The sequence below is a fragment of the Ranitomeya variabilis genome, chromosome 7 (genome assembly GCF_051348905.1).
Source record: "Ranitomeya variabilis isolate aRanVar5 chromosome 7, aRanVar5.hap1, whole genome shotgun sequence".
Taxonomy (NCBI): domain Eukaryota; kingdom Metazoa; phylum Chordata; class Amphibia; order Anura; family Dendrobatidae; genus Ranitomeya; species Ranitomeya variabilis.
The window spans coordinates 202,918,368-202,939,676 of record NC_135238.1 but is presented as its reverse complement, the minus strand read 5'-3'; the positions used below and the strand labels follow the sequence as shown (position 1 = coordinate 202,939,676).

At 44.2% G+C, this 21,309-nt stretch overlaps 1 protein-coding gene across 3 annotated transcripts in view; it reads left to right on the top strand.

Moving 5' to 3' along the window:
* MAP3K20 (mitogen-activated protein kinase kinase kinase 20) overlaps positions 1 to 21,309 on the top strand; it is a 204,536-nt gene that overhangs the window by 21,382 nt on the left and 161,845 nt on the right. For all 3 annotated transcript variants that reach the window (XM_077272676.1, XM_077272677.1, XM_077272679.1), the window contains exon 2: positions 6,501 to 6,693. In XM_077272676.1, the coding sequence (XP_077128791.1) occupies positions 6,501 to 6,693 (193 nt within the window). The remainder of the gene's footprint in view (positions 1 to 6,500; positions 6,694 to 21,309) is intronic.

The window sequence follows — 21,309 nt, the reverse complement described above, 5'->3', positions numbered from 1 at the left end:
GGTTCTGCTCTCCCGACCGATCCTCCCCACAACAGTAACCCCGCGTTTACAATCGACCGGGCGGTTCTCACCCCCGGCGCGTTGGGGAAGTTGTTACCACCATTGCCAACCAGGTGGGGAGAGCCCATAGAAATGGACCCAGGAGGGGTGATGTTCCGATGGGATGTTCCCTGGGTCGAGCAGGATGGGATTCCAATGGAAGGTCTCACTATTGCGATACTTACCTGGGACCAATACAAACAATGCGTGCTCCAGCATTGGGGGCAGCGCACTGAAGTTGAAAAACGGGAACTGCAGGGCAAAAAAATGATCTATGATGGGACGGATGCTGTCAGGCGAGGGACGGTGGCGGCATTCCACCCAAAGAAGGGGTGGGGTTCCATTTGGGAGTCGGGTCTACCTACTGGCATCTTCGTTGCCGGCTACGATGTGGAGACTCCCTGCTGTGATCGAGAAGGTGAACCACTCCGGGAGGGGGATCAGGTGACGTATACCCGTCACTGGAACACACAAGGATGGCGTGCCCGGAAAGTTCAGCGATACGAGTCTGAGAGAATGGCACCTGTGGCCCCAACTGTGGTCAATCCAGGGCTGCCAGACCTTGTTACTGTTTCTACTGTACGCTTTGTAGCAGCTCCTGAACTTGCCGACAGAGTTAGGCTTCAAATTCAGACAGCAGGCGACCAGGTGGTCCCTGCGGAGCTTGCCGCTGGTGTCCGTGCTACAGTGGCCGGGGTTCAGGAACCCAAGCCACCAGAAGAAGAATAAACCTCGATACCATGAAAATGTAAATAGTTACTGTTTGTTCTTTTAAGTTGCTGCTAAACCTGTCCAGGGTTAATGGATCCCTTTGTTGACCCGGGATCCCCTTTGTTTGTTTTTCTTTTTCTTGAAGTTTTTGCACCAAGTTACACAAACTGCAGAAATCATGGACTGTGCATGATTCGAACTTTCTTTTGTAAATAGTTTGCACCTTCTTAAAGGTGCTCCCTACTGGTTTTAGCCAAAGACACTTTGCGAAGATATTTGCCCTATTGGTTTGGGCCAAAGACACTTTGTGAAGATACCTTTCCTACCGGTTCTAGTTAAAGACACTTTGCGAAGATACCATACCGGAACCTTTGCGTGGGCTGGTAGGCTGAGAAGACGAGCTACCTCAGAAAGACTTGGTCCCCTCTTAAAGGGGATGTGTGAAATTGAACTTGAGAAAGATACTGTTGCAGAACAGTAATGTGATAATGAAGCTTGAAAAAGAAATGTAACTTTTTTACATGCTAAGTTATATGTGTTGAATTTGTTGAAATGTGAAATCTAAATAATGTTTTGCAGAAAGAAAAGATGCAGAGAGCCCGTAGGGGTAGAGATAGAGATCTGCATAGCTGAAAGTAAGGAAGTAATGATGAAGGTGAGGATAGAAGGTCAACCCTGCGTCCCCATAGAAAGTTACTTTGTTACTAAGGACAGAAGGCGAACCCGTAGGGGTTAGAGAGTGAGTCCTTAAAGGAGCCGAGTAGAGCGGGCTCAGAGTTCTTTAAACGAAAGGAATGTTATGTCTATACTATGTATAGTAGCGAAAGGCAGTAGGCCCTGGCTGAACGGGGCGGTCCTGTAAAAGAAAGGAGAGGCAGTAGGTCTGGTGCCATAGGGACAGGCGGTCCTGCAGGTTCAAAGTAGGAGAATGTGAAGTTACCTTACCCTGTAATGTGATTATAGGAAGGCCTTTGGTAAACTAAGAGTGTATGTTTCTTAAAGGCAATGTTAATTTATTGTTCCAGAATTTGCACTAAGTAGAATACCCGGTTGGGTAACAGGAGTTATGCATAGCCTGTAATTTATAATGTTGACCATGTTTGTAACGTTAAAAGTGTCCTCACCTCCCATAAAGGGAAGCCTGTTCAAGTATACTTATCGTTTTGCACTCAACAAAATTGTATGTCTTTTTGCTAATCTGTATTGTTGTTTTTCTTCCCAGTCCCGGAGTACTGTGTTTAACCAGGGGGGAGTGCAGCGCCCCAGAGTCCTGGTCGTTGCAGTGCTGTGGCTTCGCCGCTAAGGGGAGCCATGGTACGTTCGATGGCACCGAAGGAGTTCCTCCAATCAGGTATCACAGACACCAATATGTTTCACAGCTGGGCCTCCGGGGGGAGCTAAGGGTGCTATTCATTAGGCCACTCCCCACCATAGTGGGTAAACTGGGGGTCAGGCAGGAAGTTAGACAGAACGCTGACGGGATTGAACGGAGCAACACCCTGTGGCAGGGGGTGTTGTGAAGGGAGAGACTGTAGGGTCTCTGCCAGGGGTGGGATCCTGGCAGAGGCTTGGCATTGAAAGAACGTAACGGGTCCGCGCAGGCTCCTGGAAGCGGCGGGACTCAAGAAAGGACTAGAAGCGAGATAGATTGTGCTGAGTGAGAAACGAGATCAAGCAGAAGGAGAATACCAGCAGGGGTTTTGTTGAAAGAGGCAGCACCCTGCTGAGGCGCAATACCGGTGGCCGGAACGCCGAGGGAGTGGATTAGAATACAGCTTCAAGCCATACTCCAAACAGCGGCAGGACAGTCGGTCTCAGGCGGGCTGTCTACCACATATCACCTATGAAGTCTTGGGGGGCAATTGCGGGAGAGGGGCGACTCTAGGGTCCCGGAAGAACTCCAGGCCTACCTGACAAACGGGTGCCATTCCAACCTGAATACAGGGAAGGGGTGGATTACAGAGGAACATCAAATCGAGTTGTGAGGGAACTTAAGAAACAGACACAACCGTTGTGGGGTTACTTTCCGTGAGCACAGCAGGGAAGGACTACAACACATAGCGCTAGAAGGAAGGCACAGATTTCCACCTGAGAGGAGAACTCTGGAGGTGCCATTGGACCGGCCGGACTTGCGTAGCCTGGTGAACCGTGTTCTGGACTGAGGACTCAGAGATCTCCAGTAAAGAGGTAAAGAGACTGCAACCTGGTGTCCTCGTTATTTACCGCGACTTACACCCCACAACCGCACCGCTCCATCGCTACCATTACTACCACCTATTACACCGGACGTCCCCCACTGACGGACAGGGCCACGGACTGGGTCTAGCCACCGTGACAACCCCGAGACTGAGAACTAGAGGCCCGGCTCCGGGTACCCCTCGGCCCTGCGGCGGTGTGGGGGCGCCGCACTATGTTCGCACAATGTATTGACAATGTGGTTTTTTTACGCTATTTTTCAAAAACACCGTAAAGATGTAGTGATTTAACCGCAGAGAAATCTCAGGCAAGGGAGGTGGGGATGCAGAACTGGTTGGTGGAACAGTGCGTGAAGCCTCTTGGTCTCTCTCTTTTTTTTTTACGGGCTATATCCTCTACAGGGCTATGTGTGTAGTTTATACTATCAGTAATATATGTTAATCACCTTTTGCTGTTTTAATCAAATCAATAAAAAAAGGAAGTGAGCTGCTGATTATAGATCTTATTACAGATTTTATAAACATTATACAATTATTTTTTTTATTAAAAAATTCAATTAAGCCATTAAACATAATTAGCAGATTCATTCAAACATTAGATTGTATGTATAGCGTATGTTTATTAACGCAAGTATTCAGTTAGTCTAGTTAACATTAGCATAATCTCCATTTACACGGATCAACCGGTGGCACTAAATGGCCTCCCATCAGTAAATATTAACCAATCGACGGTCGTTTAATAGCTTATACACCACCATAAATGATGCACCCTGATCAGTGGCATAACATGAAGCTTTTGATTCCCAATGCAAAAGCTCCAATGGGGCCAACAACTATTGCAAGTCTTCAATAATAATGGTCTTTTTATATTGGCCAAAGGGACCTTTTGGGTCTCCTAAACTCCAGGGTCCGGGTGCGGTTGCAACCTCTGCATCTATTATAGCAAACACTGAGCGATTTGTAACAGAGCATCATAAGTCCTGTTTACACAGGATGATGTGCTGTCGAGACTGATGATCTTTTGTACACTAGAAGATCATATAACCCAATGAACGAGTGTTTTTCTTGTTCATTAAGGTGATCGTCCGCGTGTTTAGACTGATTATTGTGAAACGAACATTCTTAGAAAAGCTCATTCAAATGGCCTTTACCTTAGGTGTTTGTCTCATAAATACATCTTTTTGTATCTAGATAAAATTTTGCTACAAAAAGCCAAATTACATTTGTCCTTCAGTGGCTATCCATGGATGTCCCAGGTCTACCACATAAGGTGTTAGGGCTGGCGTAACGCACCGAGTAAATAGAGAGATGTTATTTTGTGTGTTCGCAGCCCGGGGTCCACCGTGCAAGAGAGAACCTGCTGCTGGCAAATGGCGGCCCTATATGGCGGTAGAAGCGAACTCTGCTACTTCACAGAGTCGCCTAAAGAAAGCACTGTGTCCTGTTCTCCTCACAGGAGAACACAGCAACTGCCGAGCAGATAGCAGTTTGTGGTTACGCAATCAAAGAGGCAATCATGCAATCTCCTCACCGGAGTAGCCGGTATTCTAGGGGCTTACTTCAGCCGGGTCCCTGAACACATAAACACGTAACCACACTGGCGCAAAGCACATAACTTAGATTTGATACTAGCGCATGGCCGCGCGGCCATGCGAACCTTTTATAGCTGCAGCAAGTACAAGACCTTCCTAGAAGGACCAATAAGAGGCTGCCACAGAGCCTGAGCAACTTCAGGACCTTCCTGGAGAACCAATGGGTTTTGCTGCAGTATCTAAACATGTGACCCTCGATCTCCACTGAGAGATCTTACCCTGGGCATGTTCCAAAGGGGAAAAACAGGACTTTATCTCAAAAGCATCTGCTCACCACTGCCCAGTACTGGCTTCAATGGCAGAAGCAGGAAAAGCAGCAGTAACTGATGTCTCCGCTGAGCAGGCTCCACTGCAGCAGGAGAAGAATGGGTGACCGCAGCGGAGATGGCCCGAGATTCCCCCTGTGCAGAGGTGGGAACTTGACCCCCAACATAAGGTCTCCTATTCTGGCTCATAGAGGGGGAAAGCCCAAGTTTTGACCTCCGTATGTGGACGTTTTCATTACATTTGTCAGACTTCTCCTTTAATGTGCAACTCAGTATGCTAAATTAAGACATAAAACAAGTATAACAGAGTCGTTAATGGCAGCTTGTTAATTGTTTCCATGTAACAACAGTACTTTGTTTTGTACATTGTTCAAAGTACTAAATCAACAAATTAAAAAAAGATGCAAGATATTTTATTTTTGTGGACTAATTTAGCAAAACATTGAACATAAATAGGTTCTCTGCTTTGGTCAGATTCTATTTTCTAGGTTGGACTCACACATCTTCTTTTTGTAATCCTAGTATGGGCTACGATGTACAGGTGGGCCGAAGGTCTCCTGACCTGGACTTGAGAACCTCTTAGACATTTTAAGACTGTCCAGTCCGGGTCTGGAGACCAGCGCATAGTCCATATAACAGACTCCTGAGTACGGACTCTGAAGCATGGATGTCATATACCTATAGCAACACAACAGAAGGAGCAGCATGATGAAATATAGTAAAATATACAAATTTTATTAAATAGTCAAAAATGGTAATAAGTATTGGTAGGCCATAATAAGTACATAAAGAAACTGATAAAGATGTTCACAAATAAAATATTGTCCTCACAGTGATAGTAGTATGTGAAAGGTATAGAATGACTAGAGATGAGCGAATTTGATTGGGTCAGGGCTTATTCGGCGAGCTATAGCACTTACCAAATAAGATGCAGAGGGAAACCGGCTTCCTGGATCGCTGCGGCTGATCAGCTTTTCGGCTCCTGGATAATATTTCATTACCTGGTGTTGCCTAGCTGCTTGTTAGCATTGCTTCATTAGTGTATGATCAGTGACTACAGTGTACAGGACAAATACATAATACACATGCACCATTGATGGATATGTGCTACTCAGAAAGGTCTCCCACCAGGTCCAAAAACAGTAGCAGTAGCAAATCCAAAGATATCCGAGACATCATAGAGATCCTTATAAAAATCCAATTTTTATTCCAAAATATTTAAAACAAAAAAACAACATTTCTGCCAAGTGGCCTTTCTCAAGCCTAAAATATTATCACAAAGTATTGGAAAGCTTACAGGACCGACAGGTACTCCAGAGCAGTCTATAATTAAGTTCTTGCCTCTTCGGAGTCTCTGGATGTTGCTTTATCGTTCTCTTACGCTTTACACTGTAGCTTGTCTTGCTTTGATCGGCTGCTCAGGTGAGCACAAGAACAACCTTGGCCTTACAGGAAGTTACGTACAGTTATGTACTGATGTAAGCGAGAGAGTAGCTTGAAGAATACATTTTAGACAATATACTAACATGCTCCTGACCCTATGTGTTATCATTTAGAAGGTTTCCAGCTATTTTAGACTTAAAAACTGCGGAGAGAAGTAGAAGTCGTCCATACTTTATGCTCCGTTTATCTCCACCTTATTTGTATTTGTCCTTTCCTTTTTTCGGCATCATACATTCTTTGTGTTTGTCTTGCAGGTCGTATCTCGGAGCCGCTCTTCGTCATTATGAGATGTCGTCCTTAACTGCTTCATTTGTACAAATTAAATTTAATGACTTACAGTTTTATGAGAGCTGTGGAGGTGGAAGCTTCGGGAGTGTTTACAGAGCAAAATGGCTGTCACAGGACAAAGAGGTGGCGGTGAAGAAGCTTCTGAAGATAGAGAAAGAGGTAAGAAGAGTCTGTTCTTTAATATAATTATTCCATTTACCTTATCCAGTAGTTACTATGTTTTTGTACAGGTGAAAATAATTTGAGGTAACATGAAATGGCCTTCAAAAAATGTTGAATTTATCCAAAAATTTTGGGTAGCAGGCTTTGTAGACCAATATTTATGAAGCTAATCTTCTTGGTTTCCCGGTACAATGACTGTGTGTACATGTATGTGTGTTATCTAAAAGATCCATATAACGAGAGTCCTAGTTGGAGTCCTGTGTTTACAAACTTCAAGAACGAGTGGCAATTTCTATTGGTGGCAGAGTTGGTCTATCATTTAGGATAACTTCTATATGCGATAGACACATCAGAAGTTGCTATTAATGGGGGTCTGAGTACAGAAACCACCACCAGTTGTTAGAACAAAGAGACCATGCTTTGCTTGGAGGTTCACCCCTTTTTGTGCAGACATTTGGTCCACCAGCCGCACTGTCAGGGTGTACTGCTTGGAAACGCTGCAGTCTAACTTTGATTAAGGGTAAGGAATAGGTTTTAATCTGGGACGCAGAAGAAATCTTATGTATTTGGTAGCACCGGAATGTTTAGTTTTATTTGAACTGGAATAAAGTTTTGGAATTTTTTTCTGAAAAATTTCTGGAACACCTCTTCGCTACCCAAACTTTGGTTTATCAACTTTATTTCCATCTGAAAACAGTGCAGTCTTACCCATACATAATGGGAAACAGTTGCCATGCTGTAGTATAGCTGAAGGGACCAGGGAATACGGTAGCCACCAGGATGCCACAGAATTCCATCAGCATTGCATGGTGAATATGTCGCAGCACCAAAGGCGCCAGGAAGCGTGTGCGTCACAGATGCTATTGTCAATAGCTCTTTGATTTCCAACCAGGGTTTCACCACCTTTCTACTTATACTTGGAGTCTAGTTTTACATTAGGAGTATCACTATGACCAAGCTTGTGTTAGGGGCATGCAGCGCCCCAGAGTCCTGGTCGTTGCAGTACTATGGCTCCGCCACTAACGGGGGCTATGGTACGTCTGATGGCACTGAAGGAGTTCATCTGACCAGGTATCACAGACACCAATACATTTCACAGCCGGGCCTCCAGGAGGAGCTAAGGGTTCTATTCATTAGGCCACTCCTCACATACTGGTAAAACTGGGGGTCAGGCAGGAAGATAGATCAGAAAGCTGACTGGGTTGGAACCAGGCAACACCTTGTGGCAGAGGGTGTTGTGGGGGAAGATTCGGTAGGGTCCCTGTCAGGGGTGGGATCCTGACAGAGGCCTGGCAATTGGAGAGAACGTAACGGGACCGTGCCTGCTCAGTATAGCGGCGGTGCCCAAGGAAGGATTGGAAGCGAGATAGATTGTGCTGAGTGAGAAACGAGATCAAAGCAAGAGGAGAAATACCAGTAGGAGTCGTGCTGTAAGACCGAGGCAACATCCTACTGAGGCGCACAACTGGCGGCCGGAACGCCGAGGAAGTATTTATATATCTAGCTCCAAGCAATACTTCAAACCAACGGCAGGACAGTCAGTCTCAGGCGGGCTGTCTCACATACATCACCTATGTAGACATGGGGGGCGCACTAGGAGAGGGGCGACTCTAGGGTCCCGGAAGAGCTCCGAGCCTACTCGTCATACGGGTGCCGTCCCAACCATAACACCGGGAGGGACGGAGGAGAAGAACATCATCCGAACGAGTTGTGAGGGAACATAAGAAACAGACACAACAGTTGTGGGGACTTTCCGTAAGCACAGCAGGGGAGGACCACAACACATAGCGCTAGCAGGAAGGCACAGATTTCCACCTGCAAAGAGAACTCTGGAGGTGCCATTGGACCGGCCGGACTTGCGCAGCCTGGTTATCCGGAGTCCGGACTGAGGACCCAGAGATCTTCAGTAAAGAGGTAAAGAGGCTGCAACCTGGTGTCCTCGTTATTTACTGCACCGCACTACCCCCACCGTCCTCACCTATCATTCACTGTACGTCGCCTCCCCACCAGCAGGGTCACGGACCGGGCCTAGCCACCGTGACAACCCCAGAGCAGAGACTCAGAGGCCCGGTACCGGGTACCCCTCGGCCCTGCGGCGGTGGGCGCGCTACAGGCAGACTTGGCCAAAATATAAAACTGGTTGAGAGCTGTGGATGGTTTTGCGTCTTCGATTCTCCATAAGAAAAAGTTAGGAATCACTGGCCTTGGAGAATGCCACTGGTACTACATCATCAAGATCCGGTGTCTGCCACTCAGCTTGGTCTGTACCGAGACTTTCATGGCAATATGCAACTTAAGGAGTAACTGTGATTTTTATTTCACAAATCAATAGTACACATGAATATAATACACTTTGTAATATTTCTTAGCAGAGAAATCTGCTTCTTTCTGCTCCTGAATTAATCATGCACTCTCTATTCACTGGTAAAATCAGTGAAGACAGATTTTGCCATCACTAAGATAGGAGATGACAAGTGCTTTTAAAAATCTATGAAGATGGCAGGAGCGAGGAACTAGTCATTTAATGGGAAAATCTGCATTAATTAAAGTCAGGTATTACCCATGAAGTGAAGATTTTGAGAATGAAAGATCAGTGCAAGAGGAGAAAGAAGCATGTTTCTCTGATGAGATATATTACAACGTTTCTTATTTTCATATGTTCTATTGATTTATGAAATACAAATTAAAATGAGGTTTACTGTCTAGAGGAGTTATCCAGGCTTGGGACTCAAGTTTGCAGTCACTCTGCGCACTGTCAGGATTCTCCGGTATCGGAGGGTGTATAACACTGCAAGTGTGCAATTTGTATACATGCAGTCACATGCCGACTAGATATGCACGGCCTCCCTCAATACAAGTGAATTGAGTGAGGCCTGGCACTTCTAGTTAGCATGTGGCCGGGAGTATGCAAATCACATACTTGTGGTCACATGACTGCCCACTTCTGGCACTGGAGAATCCTGACAGTGCAGCGTGCACACTGTGAGGACTCAGAAGTCTAGAGTCACATAGAGTGACTACAGATTTGTACCCCAAGCCTGAATAACCCCTTTGTGGCCTCCATGCACATTAGATTAAAGTCATCTGAATCTGGGGATTTTGGCAGGATTAGTTGTTAATTGTGCATGGGGGCATCCAGCTTCTTCCTCCAGTGGGCTTCAGGATACCCCCATGCTCATTAGATGGTTAGCATTTTTTGCTAATATTCATCTATTGTAATGTTTTTTGGCAACCTTAAACCCTTAGGTGCCACATGTGGCTTCTGTGATGTTCTTATTTTGGAAGAGTAATAGAAAATACAATGTATTACAGTGCATTATATCATATGTAGACTTTTCCTATCCATATTCTGTATCCTCTGTTCTAATGTAGCCCCAGAGAACGAACAGATGTTTCATCAGATTCTATATATAAGAAATATTTTACTGATGTTCTGAAGCCGAAACTACATTTTTTACTTCTTGCTGGAGTACGGACATATTGTGCGTACCTTTGAGCAAGGCAGAGTTTAGCCTTTTTCAGCCAGTTGCAGTCATGCAGCAATGTAAGGTGAATTATCTTACACGTAAGGCGATGGGCTTATACAGTTAAACACATGCCGGCATGAAAGTGCTCCATGAAAATCCAATGATAGGCAGAGTTAGGCTGAGCAGTCAGATACACCTGTGCTAATGATAGCTGAACCTGAGACTAAGCCAGCAAGTCAGCTGTCGGGCGGCTCGTGAGGAGAGTCTTCCTCCACTGCAGCTCTCTGGCCTCCGTATGAGCTCAAACTGCTATATCCCGACTTGGAGCTTAAGAACACAGGTTTTAACTCTGTGCCACGTCCCTGAGACATTTATTATACATTGAAAATCCAGAACAACCTAAGGGATTCCCAAAGGTTAAGTATTAGTTACTAGAAGACAAGTCCTGACAAATGGAGAGAAGTCTATCTGTCTAAAAGGTTCTTCCTTACATTGAAAGAGCTTGGAATAGAAATCTCTAGAATAAGCTTTCAGTATCTCAAGGGAGCAGCTGCCCAGCCTACAACAATCATCTACGCTTAGACCGAGACTTCTGAAAAAAATGGAAAACAAACTGATCTTTTACTCACCATCCCCAGGTCTAGCGCCGAGTCTCCGCCGTTCTGTTCTGTGTTTGCTATTGTCTACAGCGCCGATATCACGTTGACAGTGCTAAAACCAATAACTGAGCTCAGCGGCTCTTATCATCAACACGGTCAGAACCGCTGAGCTCAGTTATTACTTGCAGCAACTCTGAAGACCATAACAGACACAGGGAGCAGCGCACGGAGACTCAGCGCTGGACTAGGGGAGGGTGAGTAAAGGACAGTTTGCTTGTTTTTGTAAATAAACTGCAGCTGAGGGACAGTGGAACCAGGAAACCCCTTACTTTCCTTTTTTTTTTTTTTTTCATAGGTTGAAATTTTGCTTTAATTTTTGTTGCTCAGGAGATGTGACTGCAGTTATTTGCAGCTCTGTGGCCAAGATGACTCCCTGTAACAGCTCGTGTACATGGCTGTGTTTTTTGTCCGAGTACGATCTGACCAAACATCGAATTGCACTAGGACCAATGTTATTCTATGGGACCGTACAAATGTCCGATTTTTTTCCTCCGCCCGAGCCAGTCCAAGGAAAAAATTGCAGCATGCCCGAGTTGGATCCAATTCAGATCACATTCCGCCATGCAAGTCAATTAGTATGTGGAAAACATTAGAATGCACTAGGATGACATCTGAGTGGAGTCCGATTTCCATTAACTGGCAGAATGGAGACATTTTTATTCCATTGTTTCCTCATCTGAGAGAATCGGATCACACTCTCGAATGTGATTTGCATGATCAGCCCAATTCTCTTGGATGAGAGGAAATATGCTGGTGTAACTGCAGCGCCCCAGAGTCCTGGTCGTTGCAGTACTGATGCTCCGCCGCTAAGGGGGGCTATGGTACGTCTGATGGCACTGAAGGAGTTCTTCTGACCAGGTATCACAGTCACCAATACACTTCACAGTCTGGCCTCCAGGGGGAGCTAAGGGTTCTATGTATTAGGCCACTCCTCACAATCTGGTAAAACTGGGGGTCAGGCAGGAAGTTAGACAGAAGCTGACTGGGAATCGAACAGGCAACATCCTGTGGCAGAGGGTGTTGCGGGGAGAGACTCAGGGGGGTCCCTGTCAGGGGTGGGATCCTGACAGAGGCCTAGCGAACAGAGAGAATGTTACGGGACCGCGCCTGCACGAGATAGCGGCGGTACCCCAAGAAAGGACAAGAAGCGAGGTTCATTGTGCTGAGTGAGAAACGAGATCAACGCAACAAGGAGAAATACCAGTAGGAGTCGTGCTGTAAGACGAGGCAACATCCTACTGAGGCGCGTAGCCGGTGGCCGGAACGCCGAGGAAGTATTAGGCTCCAAGCAATACTTCAAACCTACGGCAGGACAGTCAGCTATAGGCGGGCTGTCTCACACAAATCACCTACGAAGACACAGGGGGCAACAATAGGAGAGGAGCGACGCTAGGGTCCCGGAAGAACTCCGAGCCTACCCGTCATACGGGTGCGTCCTAGCCATATCATCTGGGGGACGAAGAAGAACATCATAATCGAGTTGTGAGGGAACTTCAGAAACAGACACAACAGTTGTGGGGACTATCCCATAAGCACAGCAGGGGAGGACCACAACACACAAGCGCTAGAAGGTAGGCACAGATTTCCACCTGCAAAGGGAACTCTGGAGGTGCCATCGGACCGGCCGGACTTGCGCAGCCCGGTTAACCGTATTCCGGACTGAGGATCCTGAAGCCTTCAGTAAAGAGGTAAAGAGACTGCAACCTGGTGTCCTCGTTATTTACTGCGACTTGCACTGCACTGCACCACCACAACATCATCATCATTCCATCCACACCCTTCATTGTGCGCCCCTCAGCAGGGTCACGGACCGGGCCTAGCCTCCGTGACAACCCCAGAGCAGAGACTCAGAGGCCCGGTACCGGGTACCCCTCGGCCCTGCGGCAGTGGGGGCGCTACATAACCGTAGCCTACCAAGAAAATTCACCTATATTGTAGTTGCCTACTTGTTTCATCCTAGAATCTTGACTTTGGCATTAATCATAGCTGGAATATCCATCTATACACAGTGCAAAAATGACAAGACATTTATTAGGGCATGTTGACGCTGCCTATTTTTGTTCCACCCGGGGCCCAATCGGAAACTTGAGCAGATCCCATCAGAGGAAACCAAGGAAAGGTGTAATCAGGGCAGGTTCTCTGTACACTGCTTACTGCTGAGAGATCTCGCACTTCATTGTTCTCCTGGTCCATTATTCTCACATGTACTCTATGACAGGTCGTCACCATGATTTGCAGGCATTGCGTAGATAAGTGCAGTTCTGTAACCACTGGGAAAAGTGCATTGTGCCTCGTGCCTTCTATTTCTAGACATGAACATCAGAGGTTACAAAGTCATGTGTCACATTTAGGATCATGTTGGTGTTTTCTCTTTCTGGAGAAGCTCACATGTTTGTACATGATGTCACATTAGCAAACCTCGAAGAGTATTACATCCCGCTAGGACAAAACTCAGCTCTGTCTTTCATCCTGTCAAACCTCATTAGATCTTCCACAACCCATCTATGTTTTTGGAGCACCATTCCACTTTTTGGAAGTTTCTGAAAATGATCAAATTACATCTGGATGGTCATTGTACTTTTAGTAGAATGTTGTGCTATATCGAGCTGGAGATAGACATGCAGGTAAATTCGCTAACAACCGTTCCTGCCGATTAAAAAATGCCTCGTACAAAAAAGTACAAAAACCTGAAGGGGTTGACCATTGTCACGAATCCCTTTTCCTTGGTGTAACTAATTCATCACGTACCCGCTCTCAGCACGTGACTTGGGTTGTGCCTGCAAGAGTTAATCTATCTCCCCACTCTCAGTCCAGCATCCAACCTCTGTCCTATGCTGTAATGGGAGCCTAAATCACACACCGACCCAGTCCACACACCCCACTCATACACGCTGCCACCACTCACCGAATACATGGGTAATGAGTCCCGGAAATATTAATACTAATAATGTCTACCACTCATAAGGCTCACACACCTTAGGCTATGGATTCTTTTAGAACATTCAAGGTTCAACTTGTTAAAGTTTTATACTTTAATACAAAAAGGTTCAGTGCTTACGGTAAGAAAAAGTTATAAAAATATGATAATAAAAAGACATACATCTTATGCAAAACAGTATAAAATAACAGGAGAAAACTTACAGAAATCATCTAACTGGTAGTTTGCTTTCTGCTCCCTGAGGGGGGGTGAATGGAGTTGGTGGAACACATCAGTGTCGGCTGCCCTCACATGTGAACACGTGTCTCTGTATACAGGTCTGATTTATAACTTTGTTCTGGAGGTCAGGTTTCTAGAAGAGCCCCTCAGGTTAATATCATAATTGCTTGGTTTTTAATTGGACCACGGCCGCACACCCCAATGAATATATTATTTTCTCTTGAGATCTTTTGTGTAACAGCTGTCACAGAGATACTATCAGGCTGTAATTAACATCACCCTTCCAGGAGCTTTGAAGTGTCAAATGTTCCCTTCTTCTTGGATCTCAGCACGACCCCCTGGTGAGATTTGGGGACAGAAGTCTGCTTGTCTCAGGAAGATACACATTAACATCTGGGTGAGACCTGCCTTCAGGACAGATGTTACATTATCACTAGTCACACATATAACCCTAGACATATGTCACTATACACATATGGATATATATACATATTTCACCACAGTCCAGGCTTGGGATGAAAGTCTGCAATCACGCTATGTGACTGCAGACTTCTGAATCCTGGCAGCCTGTGGAGCGCATGCCTGCAGGATTCTCTGATATTGCTGGTGAAAGTGGGGGGTCACCTGACCGCAGACATGAGCCAACTAGTCCCCGCTTAATTGTAAAGTGCTGCGGAATATGTTGGCACTATATAAATAAAAATTATTATTATTATTATTATTAACTAGATATGCTGCTCCCCTCTGCACTGAGAAAGGATGAGAACGTCTAGTCAGAATGTGAGCGGAAGTATGCAAATCACATAAATGCGGTCACGTGACCTCCCACTCTCAAGGAGTAACTGCAGACTTTCATTCCTATTAAGAAACAAAAAAGCGGACTTCCATACACGTGAATTAGCTTGATAAAGCCTACGCGAAACGCGCGTCAGGGGGTGGATCCGGTCCCTTGGCATTGTGCTACATTCACCATGGGTAAGCTATTTGGCTACTAGATGCACTGCGTCTTTCTCCTCTGTGGGGGTACTGGTCACTGTGACAGCCTAAGGGGTACGCACTATGTTAAGGACATCCAATACTTAGGTTAATACTGATTCTATATGAACAGTACTTGTATTGGGTGTCAGAAAGATTTATAGTCATTATGATTTGCAGTGGTTTATACTAGTACCATTGTGATGGTTTATACAATTTACTTTTATGCCTGGGACTTACTTGTCTCTTACTAGGGTCTCTTGTTTGTTCTATTGTTGTGTTATATTGTGATAAATTGTGCAATAGTATTTGTTATAAAATGTACACTTTTTTTAAACTTATTCATGTGTATGGAACTCCAATTTTTTGTTTCTTAATGTGTATTGGGAGTATACACTTATTATCTGGTTACTCTATGGGTAAATACACGAAACCACTTGGATATTATTTGTCACTATATGGGACCCATGTTTTTTCTGTGAGTTTGAGTATAAGACTTTCATTCCTAGCCTGGACAACCCCTTCAAGTAAAATGACTTCAATTGTGTCCATATCCTTTAAGGCCCACTTATACTGTATGAGAAGGAAAATTGCAAGCATGGATTCTTGGTTTAGTGGGGGCAATGGAGGCAAATCTTCAGGAGCGGATTGAGCGCCTTCTTTACAGGTAAAAGATGGATTTCCATCTTTTTTCGTACTGTCACTTGCGCACAACACAGTATCCATGGCTTTAGAGTCCAATCCACATTTCTTGTTCTACATATGATTAGTTGTGCAAATATTGATTCTTCAATAGCTTTAGCGTCACAGGAAATTAACAGCGGAGGTGCAGATGGTGGAATGACAAGTGTGTATTAAAGTGGATCTGTCACCGGATGTCACAATGCCATGCACTGATACCAGCTGCATTTGCACCTAATGACACTGTCTAATTACTTAAAAACAGATGCACCTATGACACCGTCTAATAAAACACCCTCAGACACTCTCACATTATCCTCACTGCCCCGACGGCCGTGGTGTAGCACAGCTCAGGTATCCTATGCTCGGCTCCACATAGAAATCACTTATTATTTTTGTCTATCCATCCGTCTCCTCCTGCAAAGTTATATCTGTGACCAATATCTTTCTCCCTTACTCCTTTTTTATTTATTTACACTTCTAAACTTCCTCCCTCTTTATCACCAATCCTGTGATTCTTTTCCCGCTCTCCTATAGTCGCACACATTTTCTGGTAACACAGGAGCATTTTAAGGATAGACTGAACCTACCATTTCTCCTGATACATCAGTTAGGCTACTTTCACACTAGTCCGTCGGTCCGGGCCGTCGCAAACCGTCGGCCCGACGTACCGAAGGACAGTGTGTTAATTAAGCACAACGGGGGCAGCGGATGCAGTTTTTCCACGCATCCGCTGCCCCATTGTAATGTCCGGGGAGGAGGGGGCGGACACGACGCTCAAAAAAAGTTACATGTAACTTTTTTTGTGCCGACGGTCCGCCAAAACACGACACATCCGTCGCTAATGCAAGCCTATGGAGAAAAAACGCATCCTGTGGGCAACTTTGCAGGATACGTTTTTTCTCCAAAACGACGCATTCCGACATACAGCAAACAACGCTAGTGTGAAAGTAGCCTTAGCCAAATTATTTTATCCAAGAGACCACATTCCCAACAGAATATCTTTAGAAAACCAGATAATTTTTTTAAGCTGATTGTATATCATGATCAGTCAGTTGGCAAGTAGACCAAAATAAAAAGGATTTTTTTCTTCTTTATTCAATACCGCATGGGTGTAAATAATTGTGATATTTTCCCTATGGGCAACATACGGTAACTATCTGTTTCAGGACACAAAAAGGTAAATTTGTGTCGGTGTAAGTTTTTAGCATAGTAAGGGTATATTCACACATAGCAGATTTGTTGCAGAAATTTTTGCAACCGAAAATCCATTTCAAATAATAAAAATATTACATTAACAGTTCAGTCTTCCACAAATGTTGTGCTGGTTTACTCTGTACAATGGTCTTTTGGGCTCAAATAAGTCATTCAGTGCAACAATTAAATGTATTTAAGGTCTCACTCACACATCAGTATTCCATCAATTTCCGTCAGTGTGCTAGATCAGATTTTCATCAGTGTTTGGTCCGAGTGTCTGTGTTTTACCATCATTTTTTCTCGAATCAGAATAAAAAAGTGATGGAAGGTTTCTCAAGCTTTGCTTTTCCTTGCAGACTGTCAGTCTTAGATACTTCACATTTTTTTTGTAGTCAATTCTCAAAAAACAAAACAAAACATTTGACAACCCCATGGACTATAAGGCTATGTGCACATGTTGCGGATTTACTTTGGATCCGCAGCGTTTTTTCCGCGCAGAACCGCAAGTGATTTAAAGTACAATGTAAATCAATGGGAAAATAAAAATGCTGTGCTAATGGTGCGGAAAATTCTGCACAGAATCCGCAGCCGATTAAAAAAAAAAAAAATAAATACCATGTCAATTCTTTGTGCGTTTCTGCACCCATTCCATTATAGGAAAAAGCAGGGGTAAAAACATATGAAATCCGCATAAAAAACGCAGTAAATCTGCAGTAAAAATGCACAAAAATGGCATAGAAAACGCACAGATTTTGACCTGCGTTTTCTGCCAAGAGATGCAGAATCCACACAGAAAATTCCACAGGCAAATCCGCAACGTGTGCACATACTTTTAGAATGTCTTCCCACAATGACTTATTGATGTTGAGTATTTTTGCTACTTCAACAATGCAGCGTCTTACACTTCCAACAATGTGGATGGGATTTATAGAAATTTCATGACCATTGTCCTTTTTGGGGGGGCAGTGTATACTCACCTGTGTGTTTCAAATCCGCATGTCAATTTCTTTTACACGTTTTCCGAGGATTTTTCCCATAGAATTGCAATAGATGCGGAAAATTCGTAGGTAAAAAAACGCACGTGTTTTTAATATGTTTCCGCTATGGAAACGCATTAAAAACGCATGTAAAATCTGAACATGACTGTGTCAATAAAGTTTATCATAGGTAAATACCAGGATGTATCAAAAAAACAAAGCAGCTTTATTTAAAACATGACATACTAACAGGAGACAAAAAATGAAGTGTCAAAAATATGATAAAAATGTAATGAAAAAAGCAAGTACCGTAATCTAATTTACTTAATAGATGCAGAAATGGTGAAGAAAATCTGCAACATCAAAACCTTATCAAAAGTTTATCATGGGAACGTAGCCTAATGGGTTCATGTTCTATGTGTGAAAAATATATACATGAAAAACTATTTCAGAATAAAGCCTAAAGATACTACATACAAATATAGTTACTATCTCTTCCCTAAGGCTAGGTTTACATTAGAGTACAAAAAAAATCTGATTTTCATCTGGACGGCAGACTTTAATCTTAATGAAGTCCTCTTCCTCCCATCAAAGTTTTCATCTTCTTAATTTATTGCAGTCATCGTATTATACAGCACTGTGTACTTACAATTGATCATTTTGCCTTTCTACCCAGTTAATTCTGTTCTTTTCTCTGCTCTACGTAGAAACAGGAAGTCTCTTGTCCCTGCATTTATCATCCTCCCCCTCTTCAACTCCTGACCCAGCTGCTCCCTCCCCTGGGAAAATAGACCATTAGGTCTATGATGTCACGTGATTAAAAACGGATTAGCTTAATCACGTGACATCATAGACCTAATGGAAAAGAGAAGAATTAGCTGGGTGGAAAGGCGAAAAGAGCATTTGTAAGTGCACAGTGCTGTATAGTATGATGATTGCAATATATTAAGAGGATACAAATGTTCATGGTAGTGCTTCTTTAATTGTAATTTAATTCCTATGGAATTCATTTTTGCACATCAGCAATGAATAAAATTTACAAACCCAAAAGCAATTTCCTATATTAAGAATTGCAAAGCGTCCATACAGTAAAAGTAGGATGCTACATGGTTGATCCCTATGGTGTCTGATTTTTTTTAGCATCCTTAAACTTGAATGAATGAGTCTAATCCAAAATACGAAATAGACATACGGAATTGCATCCTGCAATTTGTTTTCCCTATTACATTTGGTCCATAACAATAAAAAATCGCTCATCTGAACAGCCCAACATTGGGCCTGATGCTGTCCGTGTAATGTCAGCACTCGGACCGAAAATATGGATGAGTGAAAATATCCTGAAGAGCAACGTACTTACAACTTCTTTGTATCGAGGATTCACCAGCTCACTAATCTGCTAGTGAAACCTTCCACGTGAGTGGGATTGGGACAGCCACCCCCCCTGCAAACTACGCCTCTGCTATAGAAGGGATGTTTTCGTCCTTATTATGCATCAATATGCCCAAGTATTTAGCTAAATCGTAAAAAAAGCAAGCTTCCAAGCCCTGTATTCTAAAACCGTCATAGGCCTCTGCAACCCAGCGTGCAGTACAAACGTAAGGGTCAAACGATCATTTACTAAATGAATAGCATGACTATCAGGAAAAAAGCTCCAGAATAAAACATAAACTGATATACGGTATATCCTGTGGTTTGCTGCCGCTAAATATAGCAATGCAGTACTAGGTTTAATAGCAACTGCTTGACGTGGGCAGTGTTAAGAGACCTCTCGATTCGCAAGGTGTTGTCTGATATCACATATGTGCTGTCACAATGTCGCTGTGTCTTTCTGTTGGACACATGTGATAAGAGTTTTATTTTGGAGGGCTTTAATTATGGTGCCACCAGCAAGGGGTGAAAGATATTCTACGATTAAAAAGCATTGAGATTTCATGCACGTGTCTAGCTGGATGCATCGTATTGCATGGAGGCAGTTTAGGCTCCCCTAGATGTGCTTGGCCTTTTACTAAACCTATGATATTTTTCTCTTAGATTTCATACACACTGTATGTCTGACAAGAAATGAACAATCGAGCGTGAACTTTTTACACCTACGTTTTGTAATTCTATTTGTTTTTTTAGGAATGTACAAACATAAACTGAAGCAAATAGAACCAGCGGCAGATTAATAAGAGGCAAACGAGGGAGCAAGGAAGAGTTAGATTAGTGAAGTGAGGTGATAAGCCAGTCTAAAGAGCGTGTTTTTAAAGCAGGCTTAAAAATGTGGGGCTAGGAATTCATCGGATTGTTTGAAGTAGTGCATTCCAGAAAACTGTTGTAGCACGAGAGAAGTCTTGGTGACGAAAGTGGGAGGTTCGGATTACAGAGGATGTTAGTCATAGAACAGAGAGCATGGGTAGGGTGACAGACAGCAATGAGAGAGGAGCTGTAGGGTAGTGCAGAACTGCGGAGAGCTTTGAGGGTGAAAGAGATAAGTTTGTATTGTATTCTGTAGTGGATGGGTAACCAGTGCAATGACTGTTACATTGTGGAGGCTGTTATGACCCCAGTGGACAGGGTCTCAGAGGAACGTGTAAGTCTGCGAGATTCAAAAATCCAGCTCATAGGGCTGTGGTAACTGGGTTGACCAAATAGCTACTCCTAACGCCAACACTAGAAGTAGCCGGGGATCATGCCTACGGTGATCGCTAGATGACTCGCGCCAGCCGGAGAATCTAACTACCCCTAGGAGAAGAAAACAAAGACCTCTCTTGCCTCCAGAGAAAGGGACCCCAAAGCAAGATACAAGCCCCCCACAAATAATAACGGTGAGGTAAGAGGAAATGACAAACACAGAAATGAACCAGGTTCAGCAAAGAGAGGCCAGCTTACTAATAGCAGAATATAGCAAGATAACTTATCTGGTCAACAAAAACCCTATAAAAATCCATGCTGGAGATTCAAGAACCCCCGAACCGTCTAACGGTCCGGGGGGAGAACACCAGCCCCCTAGAGCTTCCAGCAAAGGTCAGGATACAGATTGGAACAAGCTGGACAAAAATACCAAACAAAACAAAAGCAAAAAGCAAGGGAGCAGACTTAGCTTGAAATACAGGAACCAGGATCATAGGACAAGAGCCCAACAGATTAGCTCTGATTTCAAAGATGCCAGGCATTGAACTGAAGGTCCAGGGAGCTTATATAGCAACGCCCCTGAACTAACGGCCCAGGTGAGGATATAGGAAAAGACAGAAGCTCCAGAGTAAAATCACTAATGACCACTAGAGGGAGCAAAAAGCAAAATCACAACAGTACCCCCCCCTTAGTGAGGGGTCACCGAACCCTCACCACGACCACCAGGGCGATCAGGACGAGCGGCGTGAAAGGCACGAACTAAATCGGCCGCATGAACATCAGAGGCGACCACCCAGGAATTATCTTCCTGACCATAGCCCTTCCACTTGACCAGGTACTGAAGCCTCCGCCTGGAGAGACGAGAATCCAAGATCTTCTCCACCACG